Source organism: Vigna angularis, chromosome 2 (assembly GCF_016808095.1).
Source record: "Vigna angularis cultivar LongXiaoDou No.4 chromosome 2, ASM1680809v1, whole genome shotgun sequence".
NCBI lineage: Eukaryota > Viridiplantae > Streptophyta > Magnoliopsida > Fabales > Fabaceae > Vigna > Vigna angularis.
Window position 1 is genome coordinate 37,175,260 of NC_068971.1, and position 22,821 is coordinate 37,198,080.

Genomic DNA, 22,821 nt, shown 5'->3' on the forward strand with positions numbered 1-22,821 from the left:
ACAGGGGTCACGATTTTCAATTCGGTTTTATGAAATTATAGGTCGTACCTTTGTAGCACGACTTTGGCTGAAACATATAATGAAGAAGTCGTTTGAAGTCATTTTGGGTGGGAACGACTTTGTTGTATTTTATTTTTAAAACCAAGAGGTGGTCTGTAAAGGTTTACTCTTTGGTTTATTACATATAGAAGTTAGTTGGAAGTTATTTTAACCAAATATATTTAATAAGTAAATGGTAGGGGAAATTGTAGAAAGTGTTCGTGACTCACTGTGGGTGGAACTCAGTGTTTGAGGCTGTGTGTGAAGGGGTGCCCATGGCGGCGTGGCCTCTGTATGCAGAGCAAAAGCCGAACAAGGTGATTTTGGTGGAGGAAATGAAGGTGGGTTTGGGTGTGAAGGGGAATAAAGAAGAGTTAGTGAGTTCCTCCAAGTTGGGTAACCGAGTGAAGGAACTGATGGACTTAGACAGAGGGAAAGAAACTAGACAAAATATTTTCAAAATGAAAGTTAGTGCCACCGAAGCAGTGGGAGAAGGAGGATCTCCATCATTGCTTTGAATAGGTTAGTGGAACTGTGGAAAGAGCACTAGTAGTATAGAACTACAGAAGGAGTGAGATTGATGGAATAAATAATATTAAGTTTAGAAAAGTGTGATGCAGCATAAAAGCTGCTGAATATCTTTCTGAATAAAGAATGAGTAGGTGTGGTAGTTGTTGTAAATTATCATATGCATATTTCTTCTGAAATAGTTTTCCATTTGCATGACTTCTAATTGGAAATACGAAATTGAAAGTTGTGAAACTTATTTTTGAATCTTAACTGACCTCGTGCACATGCACCACAACGTCCAATTCCATGTAAAAAAATTGAAAACCGTGATGACTGAGAGTGACTTCTTCATTTTGACCTTCCAACTGAACTCGTGTTGTGGGGCACAACTTCTAATTTCATGCTTTGGAAGTTGTTCTGGTGCAGCATGACTTTTTTGCAGATACACTGAAGTGAAGTCATCTCCCTTTTCAACGACTTCTGATTTTCAGAAAAAAAAAATGAAAAAAAGGAAGTCGTTCTCCCAGGACATGACTTCAGTTTTACTTTTCAGGCTAGTTTGAAATCATGTGCATGGGACTTAACCTAAAGTTGTCTCACTCATGCCCGACTTACCCAAAAGCTGTAATAAAAATGAAATATGCCCAAATTTATTTGCAAAACTACACCATTCAGGTAAAAAGACTTAAAAATGAAGAGTCTGTCATGTTTGTTGCATCTTATATTTCTTACAATCTTCTGAACCAATTCTTTTCAAATTCTGCATGAGAGTGTCCTTAATGTTGCTTTTACTTCTTAGGCGCTTGACTTCTATGACTACTACAAGGGTCAGATGGAAGCTTGGGATGGACCAGCCTTGCTTTTGTTCAGGTATAAATGCTTAAAAAGTAATCCATTGGAACATGATTGACTTATTCGCCCGTCATTTTATCCTATTCATATCAAGTGACAAAAAAAATGTAAGTAGCACTAGTCTGCAAAGTGTGGTTACTATACCAAAACCAGAATTTAATGGTCCTCCTAATCCATGCAAAGTCTTGTGGAAGAGAGGGTTAGGTGTCCATGAAAAAATTTCCACGTGATTATTGTTTTACTCTCATGTAGCAACTCTTCTTTAATGAACTAATTGTTCTTGATTCTGTGTTGTTTTGCAGTGTTACTCTTGATTGATTTTAATGGTTATTTGCTATAGTAGTATTTAATGGGATATTCAGTGTGAGCATAATGTAGAAGTTAGGAAAAAAATTATTGTTTGTATCTTTCTGTTTTGTCATTTCTTTACATTATGCCATTGATTTTTTTTTATTATAGAAAATCACTGTTGGTTTGAATTTTATTATGGGCTGTTCATTTTCCTTAACAAACAGTTTCTCCATTGCTCAGTAAATTTACTTCTAGTACATAGGAATAAATAATACTTTTATTTCATTTCCTTTTTAATTTAACCTGAAGTTATCATTTTTCGGTGGTTGATGGTAATCCCATTGTTGTCACAGTGATGGGAAAACTGTTGGTGCATGCCTTGATCGTAATGGACTTAGACCTGCAAGGTATTGGCGAACATCAGACAATATGGTCTATGTTGCCTCTGAGGTGAAGTCCCAAACCTTTATCCCCTCTAATTAATATATTGTTGTATGATGTCGCCTTTTAGATGCAGTCTTACTCTATTTTCTAAATTTAGAATTTTAGGTGAATATGTGTTTTGGCTCCATTTGAACTGGCAAAAGCCAAGATTTGTTAAACTTCATCTCACTAAATCTTCTGTTATCTCACCTTGTGTCATTTTCTTTGGTACATTAAAATCAAACTGTTACGTCCCTTTTGCTGGTGGCTTTCCAATTAATACCACATTAAGTGTTTAAATTAAACAGAGATGAACAATATTTCAGATATTAGTATCTGACCTGTCTTCTATTGTTTTCTTTGTGCACATCCTGTGATTATGATCTTGCTTTGCTTATGATGTTTTTACTTTATCTTACTATTCTTTCTTAAAAGATAATGATCAATATAGAACAATTTAGTTTGTTTAAAACATTTGTTTGAAAATTGGCATCTCCTGATCTTATTTGCAGTATAACAATCACAGTTCTGAAGCCATAAGTTCCTTTCATGAATTTCAATTGTTGTATTTAAGATATTTTACCTTGTGTTGTTCACTTTTAGGTTGGTGTTGTGCCAGTGGATGATTCAAAGGTTGTCTTGAAAGGCCGATTAGGTCCAGGCATGATGATAACGGTTGATTTACCTGGTGGTCAGGTTTGTACTGGAGTTTTTCTTATTTCGCTTGGTCTACTCCTGAACTTGTTCCATTATCTTTTAGTGTCTGCTTGTTATTGCATTATTAGTATTGATTTAAATATTTGTCCAACTTAGAAAATTTCTTTTATTTGATGCAATGTTCCATGTTCCCAAGTGACATAAAGTCATTCATTGAATCACATTCTACTTGGCCTTTTCTATTAAATCTGAAATTTAGTGTATGAAGCTAAACTTTCTTCTACTTATTCTGTTGGATTTAAAGAGGCAGAGCTTAGGGAGAAATGAAAACACTTATTCAAGAGAACATAGTAGTGTACAGGTTCTGCATATCATCCATGTGAAATACATACACAGACACACACCCTCACATTGGAGACTGTTTCCTCGGCCATTATTTAGATGCATTTATCACGGGATACATGAACATACTATTTCCTAGCTTAGTGCATTAACTATTATTATTTCCAGTACATTTAAAAAAATTCCTGGGGGTTTGTGGCCCTATAAAAGAATGGGGAAAACATAGTCAATAATGTACTTATTAATAGCGTCATAGCCTTGGGATGCTATAGGATACAAACAACGGAGCTCTGTTTTAAGCAACCATTGGGGCTAAAGTCACATTATTTTGCATGCTATAGCAGAGTGACTCTGATGACTTTCACAAACCTTGTTTGAACCTTAATTCATGCAACATGCATTGCTCTCACCTGTTTTGTGACAAACCATGAGTTCCCTATGCTTAGAGATGCTGTTTCTGACCAGGCCCAGTGCTTTTGGCCAAGGCTTAGGCGTACTCAAATCTTACTCGTCTTAAAGCAAGTAGATGCATTTTGGAGGATAAAGTAATCTCACAATCATTGATAATAAAATTAGCAGTTGAAAATCGTGATAAGATCAAATACATATATGCATAAACATACATATATACATATACACACACAACCAACTCTAAAGCTAGTTACAATCTCAATTGTTGAATTTATAATTAATGGTTTAGTAAAATCTCCAATCCACCTTGTCTTTTTGCATACACTTTGTTCTGTCGATTGTTTGCATATCCTCTGTTCCTTTAATTCTAATGGAAGTCTTGTGAAAGGTTTGTGTTCTTCATCTGCCTTTATTCTGTTACTGTAGGTCGTCATTCTGTTCTGCTGACACCATCTGTTCAATATGTATGTTCTGTTCTGATGTTTTCTCCCAATTTTCATTGGATTGGACCTCCTAACACAGTTGTAGCATCCCACTTGGATGCTTTCGCTTAATTTCATGATTTTTGTTGTATGGTTAAGTCTACATATGATATTCAGTCGTATACGAGGTTTAAGAATTTCTTGTCAAAGCAAATGAATTAGGTTTTCAAATTTCAAGAAATTCTACATGAGTGTATCTTTTGTTTGACTATGTTATTGGCTGGTTATGTTTTTACAACTCAATTTGCGTTTTGTTTAAGTGTGATTGCTTGGAGACCGTAACTATAGTTCGTTTCGTGTGTGATTAGTATAACTGTTTGAGTTAGTTATAACTGATTTATCTCGTAACTGAGCTTTGTTATATATAGTTTTCTGTAAACAGAGTTTTAGTATTCTTTTTGTATCTTTGAATTTTATATACTAAAATCATCATATCATGGTTTCTATCATTCTACCTATGAGAACTTCACTAACCTCGTTTTTTCATACTTATATAAGCTGATTGATTAATAAAATCAATTTATAATTTTATATCAGTTATGATTAAATAGTATTATATGGGGTGGGGCGTCACGGTCTGTGAATTTGAAATTGTGGTTGCTCATCCCTTTGTTCTTATAGTAATTTTGTTAAATAGTGAATGTTTTGTTTTGCTGTATAAAATAGTATATACTTTCTTGTGGCATATTTCACATTCCAAATGTTTTTTGTGGTAGGTCTATGAGAATACAGAGGTCAAAAAACGAGTAGCTTTATCAAACCCATACGGGAAGTGGATCAAGGAAAATTTGCGCTCTTTGAAGCCTGGGAACTTCCTTTCAGCCTCTCTGATGGACAATGAGGCAGTATTAAGAAACCAACAGTGAGAGATCTATGCAGAAATTACTTAGCTTTTATCCTTAATGACAAAATGCTTGTTTTTAAGTGTTTATATTTATAAATCCTATCAAACCCCGTTGCTTTACACACTGTTATTGCTGAAGCATTCTATGTGCTGTGGTTCTCTGTTTTTCATACTATTTGTGAGGATCATGAATTGTGATTTAAACTCTTAGAATTTGGGCTTAGAGCTAAACCAAACCTCACGAAATTGACTTCTAAGGTGAGGACCATTTGGGTTTTATAACTTCTATTTTAGCCACATATATAGTTGACGTGAGACTAGCAGCCCTAAAGAGGCTGCAGCAAAGGCAAGTTAGGTGTCTTCAGCGAAGAGTTATGGAGGATGGTGTGGGGAAGCCTTAGGAAATTCTTATACTTGGGACAAGATAACTAAAGGGATTCAGGAAGGTGCTAAAGAGACTCTTGGTGAATAAAAAAGGCTGAGGACCTATGGTAAAGAATCTTGGTGGTGGTATGTAGGTGTGCTAGATAAAGTCCTGGTAAAAAGAAATTTTCATGAAGCATTGTCTGTGTAAGAATGCAAAAAATATTGGGGGGAAATGTTGTAGCCAAGATAGATACCAAAAGGCTGCGAGCTAGGGCTTTGATGGGTTATGCCAATCCTTGGGCGCCAGAGATGTGAGGGGTAATTGTAGGCTTGCTTATTTTAGGGAAAGAAAGTGTACTTGACTGAAGTCCTATGCAATAAGGATGAAGAGGATAAAGTCTTGGTTACAAAACAAGGTATTAAGGGTGCCAAACAGAAAAGTAGTTGACTCAAATAACTTACTCGTTGAGCTATGGAAGGATTTGGGTGAGAAAGGTATTAGTTTGCTGACAAATTTAGATGACGGAATTGTAGTCTAAGAAAATGTTGGAAGAGTGGAGGAGTAGTTTTCTTAATCTCTATTTGTAAGAACAACGGATAAATACAAAAATTGGTAAAATTATAAGGGGATAAAGTTGATGACTTATACTTTGACTTATGAGAAAATGTAATCTAGCAGAGATTAAGACTGTGGGCTCACATTGTGGGAAGTCCCTTCTCTAACTGCAGAGTGTGGAATGTTTAAGAATTTCTAAATTCCTGACTTAAAAGGTAAAATTTAGGAAACATACTTTATCAGAAGTTACAAAGTTTTAAGTATTTGGGGTCCATTATACAGAACGACGTAGAAGTAGAGGCAGATTTAAACCTCACGATTCAAGTGGATGGATTGAATGGAGAGGTGCTCTGGGAGCTGTGACGGAAAGGTCTATTACTCAAGTTTAGAAGAAAAATTTATTGTGTTTTATACGACTAACAATGTTGTATGGATATTGTTGGAAGTCCTACATTGATTAGAAATAAGGCTAGTTTAAAGTATATAAGTGAGTGCAAATCTCACTTTATAAACCGATTTTTTGGGTTGAATTAGGTTTAAAAGTCCACTTCTTAACATGATATCAGAGCCTAATTATTGTTTTGTGGAGTTAAATTAGATTTAAAGTCCACTTCATAATATATATGAATGTTGGGTAATGAAAAGCCATAAGGAAGAAACTTAATGTTGCAAACATGAGAATATTGCTTTTTTGATGATCGGCTTACTGGACAAGACATAATTAGGAATGAACGAAATGGAGAAAACAATGGTGTAGCACATTGCGGGTAGATCCTTCTCTAGCAGCAGAGGGAGAGTGAGAAAACCTGATAGTGAAACTGTTAAGAAAGATTTAGAAGTCAGTAGTTTGTCTATAGAGATGACTTATTATTGATAGGGCATTATGGCATTGCCTAATTCATATGAAAAACCTCACCTGACGGTATTATTGTTGTTGCTATTGTCTTTTGTTTGATCAGGACCAACATTAGTAGATTGTGGCTGATTTCCATAAGCTAATGCTGAATGTCCTACCAGCTAATGTTCTATAGCATGTCGATAAGAGAGTGTTTGCTTTTTTTGTTGATGCTTAGAATACAACATCCCATATGGCTATTACCTTTCTGATCTTTTGTGCTACTTCCAGGGCATTTGGCTACTCTAGTGAAGATGTCCAGATGGTGATTGAAAGTATGGCTTCTCAAGGAAAGGAGCCCACATTTTGCATGGGAGATGATATTCCACTGGCAGCATTGTCTCAGAAACCTCACATGCTTTTTGACTATTTCAAGCAACGGTTTGCGCAGGTAAGCTGGAGTACTTTCCCACAATTTCTTTTATAAATTTATTTTCTCTGTTCTCTGACAGTTTTCCTATGGTAGTGGAAAGTTACTTATGTCATTTGTCTTGATCATGTTTACTGTAAAATGTGTTATTGTTTTCTCACAAAGTCATGGGATTTTTGTCATTGCATGATACTGTTGTGTTGTCTATGTTCTATGTCACTGCGCAGGCACTCTTGCATATCCCTGTCTGTTTGTGTGTTTCAATGTAGAGCTGAGGTACCGTGTTGGCAAGCATTCTCACATTTTCTGTGCATTTGTTTTGAAAATGGTCTATTTTCATTCTTATTTGTTTTTTGGGGGTGGGATGTGGACACATGGAAAACTGTTTTGATGAAAGAGCTTGCTAATATGAATCACTTAAGTCATGTTAGATGATCTTGTTGAAGTGAATTATGAACTAAGAAAGCCATGGACATGATCACTGGGATTTGGGTGCCTTGACTGTGAAGACTTTAGCACAATAGGTGAGTCCAACCCAAAAAGGACTAGGCTATTAGGTGGTAGAACCTCTAGGCTTAAGTGCCTCATTAAGTAGCTTATGCTACTCAATCTGGGACTCGTAATTGACATTCAGGTATAGATTGTGCAGTGGAGTATGTCTTTTGCAGTGTCAAAGAATTATGGTTGGTTGCATTCCAAATGCATGTATCCATACAGATGACTTGGACAAATTTCATATGCTTTGTTGATGCGGCCTAGCTTTATATATATAATTAGAGTTGGATTGTAAGGGTAAGGTTGGTATGGGTTGGGTAGGTGTTTGGATAAAGGATATGTGGGAGAAATCCATCTCCTTGTAAAGAAATCAGTATTGTAAGAATTTCAATCCAGTGTTGAAAACTAACAAAGGAATATATTTTTTGAATATATTTTACTGAATGTTGTTCAGAGAAAAGTGAAATGACTATTTGTATACTGCACATGACTCTTGAACTGATTGGACTTGGTATACTAAATTTATGACCTTTGACTCACTTTTGGACTGCCCATAATCAATTGTATCCCCAATTACAATGGTTCACTTTTTTAGGCTTTAATAACTCATGAAATACAGAAAACCATATACTCTTCAGCAGTTCTAGGAATAAGTACATTTACTTGACTTGATAAAATATCAATAGCGCTTTATTATTTTTCTGCGTCATTCCTGGATCTATAGAATCTCTAAATTAGTGAGTAGGGTTGACCATATTGGTTTAAAAAGACAAGTCTTGTGCATCCTGATTTTTGTTGCTTCTGTATACTATATTCAGTGACTGACTAAAGAAAGATGGCACTGCTGAGATGGGGTTTAATATGCATATTTACAGAACCATATTGGGAAGTTATGTTTGATGTTGTATAAGTCTTTGGTTTGGATTTACTATTCTTATTGATATTTGCATGTAAAATTTCTTGATAATGTTCTTTAATTCACTCTGATGCCACCACCCCAATTTTCTGTTTTCCAAAGTACAGGTTACGAATCCTGCAATTGATCCTCTTCGAGAAGGATTGGTTATGTCTCTTGAAGTGAATATAGGGAAAAGAGGGAATTTATTAGAAGTTGGGCCAGAGAATGCTTCACAGGTATCTTAGCATGCATCTGTAATATTTAGTTTGTCATTGCCGAGTAACACCTGTGATTTTGTTATCTTTCCTTGCCCACAAGATGATGGTGTGTTTTGGAGCAGGTTATGTTATCCAGTCCAGTATTGAACGAAGGGGAGCTTGAATCATTACTAAAAGACTCCCAGTTAAATCCACAAGTGTTACCTACATTTTTTGATATAACTAAGGGCATTGAAGGTTCTTTGGAGAAAGCATTAAATAAGCTTTGTGAGGCTGCAGATGAAGCTGTCAGAAACGGGTCGCAGTTGCTTGTTCTATCAGACCGTTCAGATGCACTGGTAAGGACCGTCTAATAGGCATTCCTCTTATATTTATGAATCCTCAACATTCCTTGTGTAGGGACCTACCTAAAAGAACTCATCTGAACCTGAGTGCTATGAGGTGCAAAGTCTTCCATCGAGTAGTATGGGATGCTGGGTGGGTTATTCAATCAGCGGGGAACTCATCCTCAAAAGCTAGCTATTTAGGGGGAAAAACTAAACATTTAAATATAATATCGAACATCCCTTACTACTCAACGTGAGACTTAGGCATCCATCCCCTATCACCTAACTTCCTATTAGAATTCCATGATTCCTATCAACCTGGCTCCTATAAATAGTCTCGAAGCCAATCCCATAGCATGCATTAGAAATACCATATGCAACATATTTCCTCTTTCATTACAAACATTTCATCCAAACATAATAACTTCGTTCTCTTCATCATTGCTTTTCCTTTCACCTCGAAACTCATTCCTCTGCTATAACTTTATACAACCTTAACCTGGCTGTTACCTCCCACAATTATAAAGTTCTCTTACTGCTTCACAATTGAAGTGCTATTAATCTCACATGAGGCAGAGTCATGGCCTAAACGATGCCTAACCGTAAAATTTGTCAACTTGAGTTGTCCTGTCCAATGATTGTTCATCCTTCTCAGATGGCTAGACCCTCAGCATATGTATTTTTCCATGCACAAACAACCCATTATAAATTGAGAAGGAATATAATGAATTCCGTGTGTTGTATACGCACATGTTATTCTTATTTATACTGGAAAAGAGATACAATAATAACGAACAAAATCAATATCTAATAATGGGAAATATCTGATATATCATTTAGCTGGAAAGTAGTTTTATTCATTTAGATTCCCTTTGAGCAGTTGGCTCTTTAGTTGACTTCCTTTATACATACATAAGGGATATATAGTGATAAGAGAAAATCTTGGCTATGCATTCATTGTCAAGATTGTTTTATTTTTAAGTCTAAGTTTAACCCTCCATTATGATTGTGTGGTCAAGATTAGCACCTCTCATGCATGCATGAATCCTTATATGCTTCGTATATGGTACATATAATACGTTGTTGGATTTGTGTATCTGAACTAATAATGTGTTCCCTTCTTTTTGGTCCTAGGAACCAACTCATCCGGCAATTCCAATTCTTCTTGCTGTTGGTACTGTTCATCAGCATCTTATCTTGAATGGCCTGCGGACATCAGCGTCAATTATAGCAGATACTGCCCAGTGCTTTAGCACTCATCAATTTGCATGCTTAATAGGATATGGTGCAAGGTTATTTAATGTCCTCACTCAAGTCTCTGTTAGATGCAGTGTTTTCATTTGTGGTTTCTTCGTGATTTTAATTTTATATTTGGAGTATGTTAGGTGATCTAATTTTCATTTACTAGTCTCAATGTTGCTTGGCCTAGTATAGGTTGACGAATTTTATTTTCTATTTCTTTGACAATGTATAAATATCGTGTGCCCAGATATATAATTCATTATTTATAATCTAATACTGATACAACCAGGGATATAATTAAGGAAATAAAATGCAAGGAATAATCACTAGAAATAAAATTTGTCTATATTTTTATTTTTACGTATAATTAAAGCATGTCCAACACTCTCCCTCAAGCCTAATAATATATGTCATTTGAGCCAAACTTGTTACTAATATTCAACATGTGAGATTTTGACAGCTTTAGTGAACATGTCAGTCAATGTATTCAGTCTGCTCATGGAAACTTCACTTTACAAACCGATTTTTTTGAGTTGAGTTAGACTTAAAGTCTACTTTTTAATAAATATTATTGAGTGATTAGCTTCACAATGAGTCATGCTAAAATAATGCAAGATAGTGTTATAGTCAACCAAGACCTAAGGATGCAACTTCAAACCATAAAGGAAACGTTGGAGTTGATAAAAAAGAGTCATCTAAAGTTTAAAAACCTTGGGGCTCATCCATATCAACCTCTGGCAACTCAACATAAAGGATAACCCATAGCAAGAAATAGCCTACCAGAGGTGATGTTGGCCACAAGGACAATATGTCCTTATCAAAAGAGGGGATCAATTTGTTGCCCAAAAGGAATAGGCATGATTTCTTCTATAGACTTTAGAGGAGACAAAATCTAAAATTGAGATTAAGGAGTGTTTGAGATTCCACAATCCACAATTCCACAATTTACAAGCCAATTTTATAATGTTAAGTTGGACTTGAAATTCACTTTTTAAAATGGTATCAAAGTTTATCCTTGCAAGACTTGTGGGGTCTATTACGCCACTTGCTGGACTACCTATGAATATCTAACCCCACACTCCAGATGTCTAGTTCGGCTAAGTGGGTTTGTTGGGTGAACTCTTCTAAAGGGTTTTATAATTACAAGGAAATCAAATACATCTACAAAGGACAATAGAAAGGTTAGGACAATAGAAAGGTTAGGTGGAAGTAACATTGCTGAAAGGGCATCTAGAACAGAAAATTGTTGTAGGAACAATAGGCGAGACTATTGGTGAGGATTATGCCCACCTATGGTAGGTGATTTGAGGAGGTGGATTAGAGGCAACATTTGTAGTCTGAACAATGGGGGGAGTATTCAGATAACCTTCTTTAATGGTGCAAAAGAAGAACAGGTTGCCCTTGAAGATGCTAACTCTAGCAAAGACGGTAACTCTAGCAAAGACGGTAACACTAGCAAAGACAGTAGCACACTGTAAGAAGTACATCACCCTAGAAGCAAAGAGGAACATTAGGGAAGGAAGATCATGAATTGTTTCAACCAAATGGCAGTTGTTGCATTTGGAATTGTTAACATGAAATTTTTTAATTCAAGAGATGAACTAATTATGAATTCCATTAATTTGGAAAAAAACATCAAAAGTAGTTTTCAATAGAAAATAAAAAATACCCAACCACACCAAGAATATTAACAGGAAAAGGTACAAAATACAAAAAACCATAGGTTGGACAAACTCAAATAAGACCTCAAATATCACCAAATAAAGGAGACGCAATAAAAGAAAACACTGAAGATGATGTTGATAAAATAAAAGCAACCTAGGGTTTATGTTACAGTTATATTCTTACACTTGTCAAGAAGTCACATTTTCATTTAAAGTTGAATAAATCTAATTCTTTTCCCTACACTGAACAATTTTTTACTGGTGTTAGAAATTAACTCAAATAGGACCTCAAATATCATCAAATAAAGGTGAGAAAATAAAACAAAACACTAAAGATGACATTGACAAAATAATAATAACCCAGGGTTTATGTTACAGTAACCCAGGTGAGAAAATATTGCAAAACACTAACTTTGCAATATTCATACATTTGTGAAGAAGCCATTTTTTCATTTAAACTTGAACAAATCTAATTTTTTTCCCCACACTAAGCAATTGTGTACTGGTGTTATTGAAATTAATTCTACCCGTTGATGGCAGCAATGGAAGATGGGAATAATGCATATATAAATCCATTTACCTTTTCTTATGCATAATGTGATATATTGTTTTGTTTATTTCAGTGCTGTGTCTCCATACTTGGCATTGGAGACATGTCGGCAATGGCGTTTGAGTAATAAAACTGTTAATCTGATGAGGAATGGAAAGATGCCCACTGTATCAATTGAGCAGGCACAAAAGAACTATTGCAAAGTTAGTCCTCAAATTCAAACCACTCTTTTGGCTTTATTTCAGATATGAAAGTAATAAACTTAATTCTTTTTCATTCCTTTTTTGTGTATCTATTTGTAATTATGATGGGCATGTATATTCCCTGGTTATTTAATTTGTATTTTAAATAGGGAAAACATGGGAGATCTGCGTAGGTAGAGAATGATTGACTAATACATGAAAAATGAGTTTTATTCAATAACTGTGAATGAGATAAACACATTTTTACAGAAGGGAAAAGTGAATCAAGATTATGTGAGATTGAAGGGAAATTGGAGATGAAATATCAAAGAAACCGAGAAAGACCTGGTTACATTCCTCTGAAATTGAACTTAAACGACAGAAAAACATGAAATAATTTGGTGGGTTTGCAGTACAAACACTAACCACCCTCACCCCTGGTCTTTTATACGAAATAGTGAAAATCTAAACATATTACGGAAAATAGAGTAAGTAGGATACAAAATGAATTTTCCCTAATAATTACGTAGAAAAAGGGAGATTTATTTTTAACATTAGTAAACGTGGGAAAGTAAAAATGTGAAAAGTAGGTCTCTGAATGATAAATTTTATTTGACAACTCACTAATTTCATACATCTATTTTTTATGCTAATAATACAGATCAAATATAGTATAGTACACGGAATACTAGCATGTTTAATACGTGTTTTTCTATGCATTTCAGGCTGTAAAAGCAGGTCTTCTTAAAATTCTTTCCAAAATGGGCATCTCATTGCTTTCAAGGTAAGTGATAAATGAAATAGAGGGCAACTAATGCCAGATACTGCTGGTATAATAATTTCTTTTTGATACGTAGCTTATATAATATTTTATTGATTTATTTTCTTTCCTTGCCTTACTGATATGCTTTTGGAAAATTTAATGTTCAATTCCTTGTTTATAGTTACTGTGGTGCACAAATATTTGAAGTCTATGGACTAGGAAAGGAAATTGTTGATCTTGCATTCAGAGGAAGTGTGTCAAAAATTGGTGGATTGACTTTTGATGAGGTGAGGAACATTACTGACTAAAGCCTGAGAATGAAAATTCAAATTCTTATACCTAGCAATATGAATTAGTTCACTGTGCCTGGTAACACTAGATCATCATAGTTGTTACAGCTAGCTACACATTGCCAATTTTGTTAGACCTTTCCCCTTTTATTTCAGCTTATTTGTTGTTTGAAACTTTTATCTAATGTATCATTTTGTTAATTTATCTGTTACTGAAAAAAGGACAGTCACAAATTTTTCTGCGGTGCATTTTTGAACTGCATTGTAGACTCAAATCTGGATATGCTTCAGTTTCCTTTGTATTCCTTTACTGAACATAATTCACAAACTGTTGAGCGATTGGACGGTACAGTCTACAGTTACATGTACAGTACGAGGAAAGAATGAACTGACTTCTGAATCAGAGTATGATAAATGTTCATATGCAGCAGTTACTTTCACAGCTTCATTTTTAATAATTGGACTGCATCTTCAAGCTTATAAAATCTTATGTTAGTCAACACCCTGGTACAATCATGAACTGTTTCTTTTTCACAAGAGTTTGTGACTGTGTTCATGTACAGAGCATCAATGGAAGAGTGGACTTGTATTTCTGAATTTTCATTGTAATGAATATCACTCTGAAACTTTGCTCTTCTGATGCGGTGCAGGTGGCAAGAGAGACTTTGTCTTTCTGGGTGAAGGCATTCTCTGAAGATACAGCTAAAAGGTTGGAAAATTTTGGATTTATACAGTCTAGACCAGGAGGTATGTGTTCAGTGCTGATTCTCATTTAAATTTAAGGAATCAGTTGTCTTTTTGTTTCATGCTTTTGAACAAAACTGAATGAGTGTCATTTCTTTATCAATGGAATCTCATTCTTTCACTATACTGTTGTTCTGGGTGCTATATATATTGACTGGTTTTGGTTTACATTCTCAAAGGGGAGTATCATGCAAATAACCCAGAAATGTCAAAGTTGCTCCACAAAGCTGTTCGTCAGAAAAGTCAAAGCGCCTTTTCAGTTTATCAGCAATATTTGGCTAATCGACCTGCGAATGTGATTCCTGGAGATTCTACTTTCTTACTGCTAAAATACATTTTAATACACAGGTTAATGTATCCATTATTCATTTCAGGTTCTCCGTGATCTTCTTGAATTCAAGAGTGATCGTGCTGCAATTCCTGTGGGGAAGGTTGAACCTGCTTCGTCTATTGTGCAAAGGTTTTGCACTGGGGGAATGTCCCTTGGAGCTATTTCCAGAGAAACTCATGAAGCAATCGCAATTGCCATGAACAGATTAGGTGGAAAATCAAATTCAGGGGAAGGTGGCGAGGTAATATAATAACTTCTGTTCCAGTATAACTATGGTGTTGATACATTAATATTCAGCAACAAGCAATTTATTTATTTTTTACATTTTTTATTTACTGAACTAATTTGCATTTCAACTATGATCCAATGTATTCATGTATTGCGTTCAGGATCCTGTTCGCTGGAAACCACTTACAGATGTTGTTGATGGTTACTCTCCCACACTTCCACATCTTAAGGGTCTTCAAAATGGGGACACTGCTACTAGTGCCATAAAGCAGGTTAGTTCACTGAAAATTAAAGCATATTCAATGACTTTTATTTACTGTAGGAATATTATTATTCCAATTGTGTAATGCTGGGAAATACGTTGGATGGACGAACTAAGCCCTTTAGTTCTTTTTATAGTTAAATTATTTAACCATTGTACAAGATCTTTAAAGCATACAACTCTATGGAAACTATTATTCCCTGCTGAATGTTGACATTTAGTCAACCTAATTATATACATTGATCTGATTTGTTTAGCTGATGCCTTGCATGTATGTGGTTTTAATTTGATGGTCATGAATTGTTGAATTACGAGAGCAAGTTAAAGGAGGCGTGTTTAACTGAGTTGAATTTATTGAATTATCAAAAGTGTCATACAAGAGTTCTGTACATCTATATATTTATACTGCAGGATGCAGAGAGTAAAACTATACAGGAATATAACACTAATAATGATTGACTATGGTCAACCATTGACTGTGGTTGAGCATAGATTGTGGTTGACCATTGACCATAACTGACCACTAACTATTAGACGTACACTAACAACTATTAACTGTATACTAACAACCTCCCTCAAACGTATTGTGTTTATCCAGGTTGCTTCAGGAAGGTTTGGTGTCACTCCAACATTCTTGGCAAATGCTGATCAGTTAGAAATCAAGATTGCACAAGGCGCAAAACCCGGTGAAGGTGGACAATTACCTGGAAAAAAAGTTAGCATGTATATTGCAAGGTTGAGAAATTCTAAACCGGGAGTTCCTCTTATATCTCCACCTCCTCATCATGACATTTATTCTATTGAGGACCTTGCTCAATTGATCTTTGATCTTCATCAGGTGGCACTCTTTGCTTTCTGTATTCGTTGGAATTTAGTAATTAGATACTGAAGAAAAATCTATGGTTGAACAGGTGAATCCAAGGGCAAAGGTGTCTGTAAAACTGGTGGCTGAAGCTGGAATTGGCACTGTTGCATCTGGAGTTGCAAAGGGCAATGCTGACATTATACAGGTCTACTTTGACCTGTAATTCATTACATCTTTTTAGCTTCTTCAATTTATGTTTCTTGGATATGCATTTCTCCTTTGTGAAGCATAACATATCATAATGTGATTAATTTACAGATTTCAGGACATGATGGGGGAACTGGAGCAAGCCCTATTAGTTCCATCAAGCATGCAGGAGGTCCTTGGGAACTTGGTCTTACAGAATCTCACCAGGTCATAATTGAATCATGAAATTGTGTGATTAAAATATATTTTCATTATGTCCGCCTATTTATGTGCTATTTGATTGTGAATGATTTTTCTTGCAGACACTGATTGAAAATGGACTTAGAGAAAGGGTTATTCTCAGAGTTGATGGTGGATTTAGAAGCGGAGTTGATGTCATGATGGCAGCAATAATGGGTGCTGATGAATATGGCTTTGGTTCTGTGGCAATGATCGCTACTGGATGTGTTATGGCTCGCATTTGCCACACCAATAATTGCCCAGTTGGTGTTGCCAGTCAGGTACTTAAAAGACTGATTTGTTATTTCATACTTAAATATAATCATTTCTGTTCATTTTTCTAATATGAATTTATCATTGCATTTCAGAGGGAAGAATTGCGGGCACGCTTTCCTGGTGTACCCGGTGATCTTGTCAACTACTTTTTGTATGTAGCTGAGGAGGTATTTTGGGGCACTTTTGATATCTTTCAAGTTCATCTTAGTTTTTCTTGTTTCGGACTTGCTGTTATTGATTTAATTTTCGTTTACCACTTTGAAATTTGGATTATGTTATGATTTCCTCATCCTTTCCATAATAAATTGTTTTTTTTCTCAGGTAAGAGGCATATTGGCACAACTAGGGTATGAGAAATTGGATGATGTTATTGGCCGCACTGATTTGTTGCAACCAAGAGACATATCTCTAGCAAAGACTCAGCATCTAGATCTGAGTTATATCCTCTCTGTACGAATTGCCTACGTCATATATATCTTTTATTTAATTTCCTTTAAGTTGAATTGGCTGCATCTCTACTTTTTGTGTGATTAACCTTTCATTTTCAGAGTGCTGGATTATCTAAATGGAGCAGTACAGAAATTAGGAACCAGGAGCCTCATACCAATGGTCCTGTTCTGGATGATGGTTTGCTAGCAGATCCAGAGGTAAAAACAACTATAGATGTTATTAAAATTTAAAAGTATTATTGACGTCGTTTTGGCAATATTTCTTCTTTAGATCAGTTTGTATGTCAATCATATTCAGTGCTCAAATGCTAGGATTCCTGTGTTCTAGATTGTAGACAGGATAATGACTTGCCAGAGTTTGCACTTGCCATCATTCTAAAATTTACTTAATACAAATTTTATTTTCTCTTATATTTCTATCTTATTAAAGTAGTATTACACGTGGAAGAAGTGCTTGTTATCTAATTTCCCTGGAGTTGATTTCATAATTCTCAATTTTTTTTATTGAAACAAATGTTTATTCCTTGATTAAAAAAACACCTAACAATTTAACAATCTATGTCTCGTGAAGATAATTTAATTCATAAAAAGGGTAAAAAGTGAAAATTGAGAGTCTGAAGTGTTGAATGGTGAAAATATTCCTAGTTGACTTTCTCATGGAGCCAAATTCCCAACACCTATAATTCTGAAACGTGCCAGTTTTTCCCTTTTTAATTAACTGTGTCTTTTTCTTTTTGAAAAAATATAGGAATGAGATGAGGAAAATAGTTGTCTGTGATTTATAGGAAAAAGTCACACAAGGCAGAAATATTAAATACGTTATTTTCCAGATTGCAGATGCCATTGAAAACGAAAAGGTGGTTAACAAGACTGTAAACATATACAACATTGATCGTGCTGTTTGTGGGCGTATAGCTGGTGTCATTGCAAAGAAGTATGGTGACACCGGTTTTGCAGGACAGTTGAATATAACGTAAGATGTCTAAATTTACAGCTTAAAATCCAATATTTGTATTTAAATTAAAGTTAACAAAGGTGTTTTCCCTGCTTCCAGATTTACAGGAAGTGCTGGGCAGTCATTTGCTTGCTTTCTGACACCTGGAATGAACATTCGACTGGTAGGAGAGGCTAATGATTATGTTGGGAAGGTATCTTACTAAAACTCTGCTTTGGGTTGCCTAAGATCTGGTTTTGGAAATTAAACATGAAAGTTGTGCCTATGATTCATTTATTTGGTGATGGAGAGTTTGGGGCCTGGTTACTTGGTTATTTTATCCTAGTGTTATTTTATCAGCGAGGTACTGTACTCAATCAGTAAAATTCTTGACAAATTTCTTTATTAAAGTGAGGATTTAATGATATAGTTCTTTGACAAATGTAATTTAGTTGTGCACTATAGATTTATCTTGAATTTAAACCCCTTTTGTGACCATAATGAATGAAATGGACGCTTTTCTTTTGAGGTATCTGTTATGAATGTTTTTAGTTAGATACGAAATTGAGGCATAATGTTCTGATGTTTATTTATGACTGTTGCCAGGGCATTGCTGGAGGTGAGTTGGTTATCACTCCTGTTGACAAGACGGGGTTTGAACCTGAGGATGCAGCTATTGTGGGGAATACTTGCTTGTATGGGGCAACTGGTGGACAGGTCTTCGTCAGAGGGAGAGCTGGGGAGAGATTTGCTGTCAGAAACTCACTTGCTGAAGCTGTGGTTGAAGGCACAGGAGATCATTGTTGTGAGTACATGACAGGTGGCTGTGTGGTTGTCTTGGGAAAGTGAGTAATATTTCTTATCCAAGCTGTACCACTCTTTTCTTCTTCCCCATCCCGCATTGTGTAATTAGGTCTGTTTGTTTAAACTTTTTTTCAAGAAAAAGTACCTTTATAATAAAATAATCACTTAGTAGAAATTTTTATATGTTTGGGTAAACATTTAAAAAAGCAGTTTGCTTTCTGCTTCTCTTTCTCTGCAATCACTCTTTTAAGCACAAACAAAATAAATCTGTTATTTTGGAAAAAATTGTGGTATACTGAGGCTATCACATATTTCATACCTTAACAGAGTGGGTAGAAATGTGGCTGCTGGAATGACAGGAGGATTGGCTTACATTCTTGACGAGGATGACACTCTCATTCCCAAGGTTTGTGCGAGACCTTTACTTTACTGTTTTATTTTTTATAAATAAGTGCATGCATGGATATTAAAATTCTTGTTCTTATCTGGATTTGCTTATTGCCCCATCTAATGTAAGCAAAAAGAAAGAACAATAAATCAATGGGTTTGGGAAGCATTTTCAACTGTTTAAGAAAACCATTATACTGTACTACTGTTTGGAGATCTTCCCAAATCTCAGAAGTGCCTATGCATGGAACGCCAAAACTTCCTTTAAAACTTTGCTTGTAAGCTCTAACAAGTCTTGTAGCAGTAGTTATTTAGTTTACCTGAATTTTTCTCAAACAAACGATTTTAGACTGCCCCTCCTCGTTGAAAGAAAATGCTTCATAATAATAAAATCTAGAAAGCCTTTTATTTATGCTGCTTGAAAGGAACCATGCTATTGTTTTGTTATGCTTATATCTAAGATCAATTCACAGGTAAACAGAGAAATTGTAAAAATCCAACGGGTATCAGCCCCTGTTGGGCAGATGCAACTGAAGAGCCTGATTGAAGCTCATGTTGTAAGTCCTCCTATTTACAAACAAGAGTTTAAGCATGTACAATCATGTAGTAGGCAGAATCGTGTTCTTGTTTTTAGAATTTGATATCAATTGATTATGATAATGTACAATTAAATTTTATCCTCTCTGTATGAAGGAAAAAACCGGTAGTACCAAAGGTGCGGCTATTCTGAAGGACTGGGATAAGTATTTATCACTGTTTTGGCAGCTGGTTCCACCTAGTGAAGAGGATACGCCTGAGGCAAATGCCAAGTATGACACAACTACCGCAGAGCAGGTCAGTTTTCAGTCTGCTTAGGGTACCAATGGCAAGATTGGATTGATTACGAACGATAGAGGCTATGTACCTACTGTGTACAGGAAAGGGAGAGGCTATCAATAAGGTGAAAATGATAGCCACATTATGGGATTCAACTATCCCTTGAAATCATGGTGCTGCTGCATTGATTCTCAAGATCATTTTTGCCTAAAAGGCCCCCTATACACTAGCATTAGTCTTCTTTTACCTTAGTTTTTGTATAGCCGTGTGAAAGAAAACCTGTAAATAAAATGCACTTGATTCGAGTCTGACGGACGATGAAAATAAGTTAGTTGGGGCCTGATACGCCTTGTCATCTTTGTTCTCTTGCGGTCGTGAAAATTTAGTTTTCTCCTTGCACCATCAAAATGCGTTCCTTCTCTGCATTTAATAAAATAGGATAATATTGATAAAATATACATTGATGACACAATACTATACATGAATTTTCAATAGCTGAAGACCAAGTCACCAATTTAAAATTTTATAATCTTCACATTCTAGGATGTTTTGTATTGTTATTATTTCCCCACATTATATCAACAATTGTTCCTCAATTATGAAAAATAATATTTAAATATGGTTTAACCTATGTGAACATGACATCTTCAATATTTTTTTATTAAATTTAGTATTTGAAGAATTTAAGTTCTGAAAATTGCCTCTTAGTACTATTTAGCAATGATGTATTCTGTATTTAAATTTATCACATTTTATATATATATATATATATATATATATATATATATATATATATATATATATTGCCATTTATACGTAAGAATTGATGAGTAACAAATATATGTAATTTAGTATGAAAAAGTTATTTCTTTTTATTAATTTTGAATTGTGAGGATAGAAAAAGTAGAGTAATAAGTATTTGTTAGATAACAATTTTATAAAACATTATCATTGATAATTCTAAAAGTAAAATTTGTTGTTTTTATCATTTTCTGTTTAGAAATAAAATAGTGATAAGTTAAAATATAAATCATATTACAATAATTCTATCTTATATCAAAACTAATGTATAGAAAATCAATTACAAGTATTTGAGTAAATTACAATTAACTTTAATAAAAATTCGATATTAAATGTAAATTATTGAATGAAAACGTAAGAATACTATACATAATTAATACAAAAAGAGCTTACTAGGTAACTAAATTTATGTTTGATATGAAGAGAACACATGTGGAAAAAAAATTGCGCAATTTTTGTAATTAAATATGATTGTGTTAAATGCACTTAAAAACAACTTACAACACTTATTGTTCATCATTTTCTCCTTTGTGCAAAACTTCATTTCAACAACGACAATCATATTGTGTGAGGTATGGTTTTCATTGTTGATCAAAAGTTATATTTTTATCCATTCTTATGTGCTTCACTAGAAACATCTTTTCCTCTAAATATTTTTTTTTACATTTGTTTCTTATTCTTCTTTATATAGTATTGGTGCGCATGACTGTTTGTCTTGAGTGTGAGTTTTATAATCTTTTGTTTATATTGGATATTTAATTAAGTTTAGAATTGTTAAATAAAGAAGAAGAGAAGAAGAAAAACAAGTAGATAGAAAAAAAAGGAGAAGAAAAAAAAAGAATAAATTAAGTGAAAATATGATTTTTTTTCTTCATAAATTTAAATATATTATATGTGCAAATGTTTATTATTAAACCAAAATAAATTTATGTCTTCCACAATTATATCTCATCTATATCATAGAAAAGCTAAGTAATAAATATATTACTTAATTGAATTATGTACTTAAAATATATTCTAAATAGAACAGACAGAATTATATTTTCCTAGCTAAAACTATATTTAAAAATTATAAATAGTAAATAAAATTTCACAAACAAATCAATATATATAAAGTGACGTCACACGGCATAAAACCCTATGAGGGCAATAAAGAAGGAGATCCTGTTGTTCACGTGGAAGGTTGACACTCTGAGTACGGAAAATTGTTCACCAAATTCATTGTACGGAAAATTGTTCACCAAACTTGGGCTCTTTTTCTTCTGAGATTCTGAGAAACATGGTTTATGTTTTCCACACCCTATACTATATATTCAATGTTACGTTTCAATATTGACGTCTACAATCAAAAGTAAACTATGATGACCCATTTTGTGTGTTTCCAATGGCCGAAACTTCCTACTAAGAGCTTCATGGAACCAAAACCAAGCTGTTTTACGCTGTAACAAATTTGTCAGTTCCTCTGCCTGTTTCCTTCAACTTTCAACTAATCAATTTTAAACGTGAAAAATGATCCTAATCGAGAAAACCAGGGAAAATGAATTTGTCATTTTCGCTACTTTCTCCCCATCTCTGCTTTACCAACCGAATATAATAAACCTTTTTCACCAACCCAATTACTATCCCAGCCATCATCCTTTTCAATTTTAACTTCCTTTCCAATTACCTCAATTTAATCATCCCTAACTTTCTTAGCAAATAAAACTTATGCAAAATTAATCATTAAATTTAACTAACAAAATAGCACGTACCATCTGTGTTATTCCTGTTTGGTATGGAATACCATAAATACCGTAAGGAAATTGCTGAAAATGACAGAGTCAAATTATGGTGTTAGACTTTAAGGAAAGGAAAGATGAAGATGATGATGATGATGATGAATGATAGATAAG

At 34.5% G+C, this 22,821-nt stretch overlaps 1 protein-coding gene across 2 annotated transcripts in view; it reads left to right on the top strand.

Annotated features, from left to right (window-relative positions):
- Positions 1-20,483, top strand: part of LOC108328874 (ferredoxin-dependent glutamate synthase, chloroplastic) — a 28,975-nt gene extending 8,492 nt beyond the window's left edge. For both annotated transcript variants that reach the window (XM_017562756.2, XM_017562757.2), the window contains exons 6-33: positions 1,349-1,419; positions 2,046-2,142; positions 2,719-2,811; positions 4,724-4,869; positions 6,900-7,059; positions 8,557-8,667; positions 8,772-8,987; positions 10,110-10,267; positions 12,505-12,634; positions 13,339-13,397; positions 13,558-13,663; positions 14,317-14,413; positions 14,590-14,705; positions 14,785-14,982; positions 15,131-15,241; positions 15,830-16,069; positions 16,143-16,241; positions 16,355-16,450; positions 16,546-16,743; positions 16,831-16,905; positions 17,060-17,188; positions 17,287-17,385; positions 18,018-18,160; positions 18,242-18,335; positions 18,728-18,966; positions 19,253-19,331; positions 19,786-19,869; positions 20,006-20,483. In XM_017562756.2, coding sequence (XP_017418245.1) covers positions 1,349-1,419; positions 2,046-2,142; positions 2,719-2,811; positions 4,724-4,869; positions 6,900-7,059; positions 8,557-8,667; positions 8,772-8,987; positions 10,110-10,267; positions 12,505-12,634; positions 13,339-13,397; positions 13,558-13,663; positions 14,317-14,413; positions 14,590-14,705; positions 14,785-14,982; positions 15,131-15,241; positions 15,830-16,069; positions 16,143-16,241; positions 16,355-16,450; positions 16,546-16,743; positions 16,831-16,905; positions 17,060-17,188; positions 17,287-17,385; positions 18,018-18,160; positions 18,242-18,335; positions 18,728-18,966; positions 19,253-19,331; positions 19,786-19,869; positions 20,006-20,167 — 3,606 coding nt within the window. In that variant the 3' untranslated portion in view covers positions 20,168-20,483. The remainder of the gene's footprint in view (positions 1-1,348; positions 1,420-2,045; positions 2,143-2,718; positions 2,812-4,723; positions 4,870-6,899; positions 7,060-8,556; positions 8,668-8,771; positions 8,988-10,109; positions 10,268-12,504; positions 12,635-13,338; positions 13,398-13,557; positions 13,664-14,316; positions 14,414-14,589; positions 14,706-14,784; positions 14,983-15,130; positions 15,242-15,829; positions 16,070-16,142; positions 16,242-16,354; positions 16,451-16,545; positions 16,744-16,830; positions 16,906-17,059; positions 17,189-17,286; positions 17,386-18,017; positions 18,161-18,241; positions 18,336-18,727; positions 18,967-19,252; positions 19,332-19,785; positions 19,870-20,005) is intronic.
- The last annotated feature ends 2,338 nt before the right edge of the window (positions 20,484-22,821 follow it).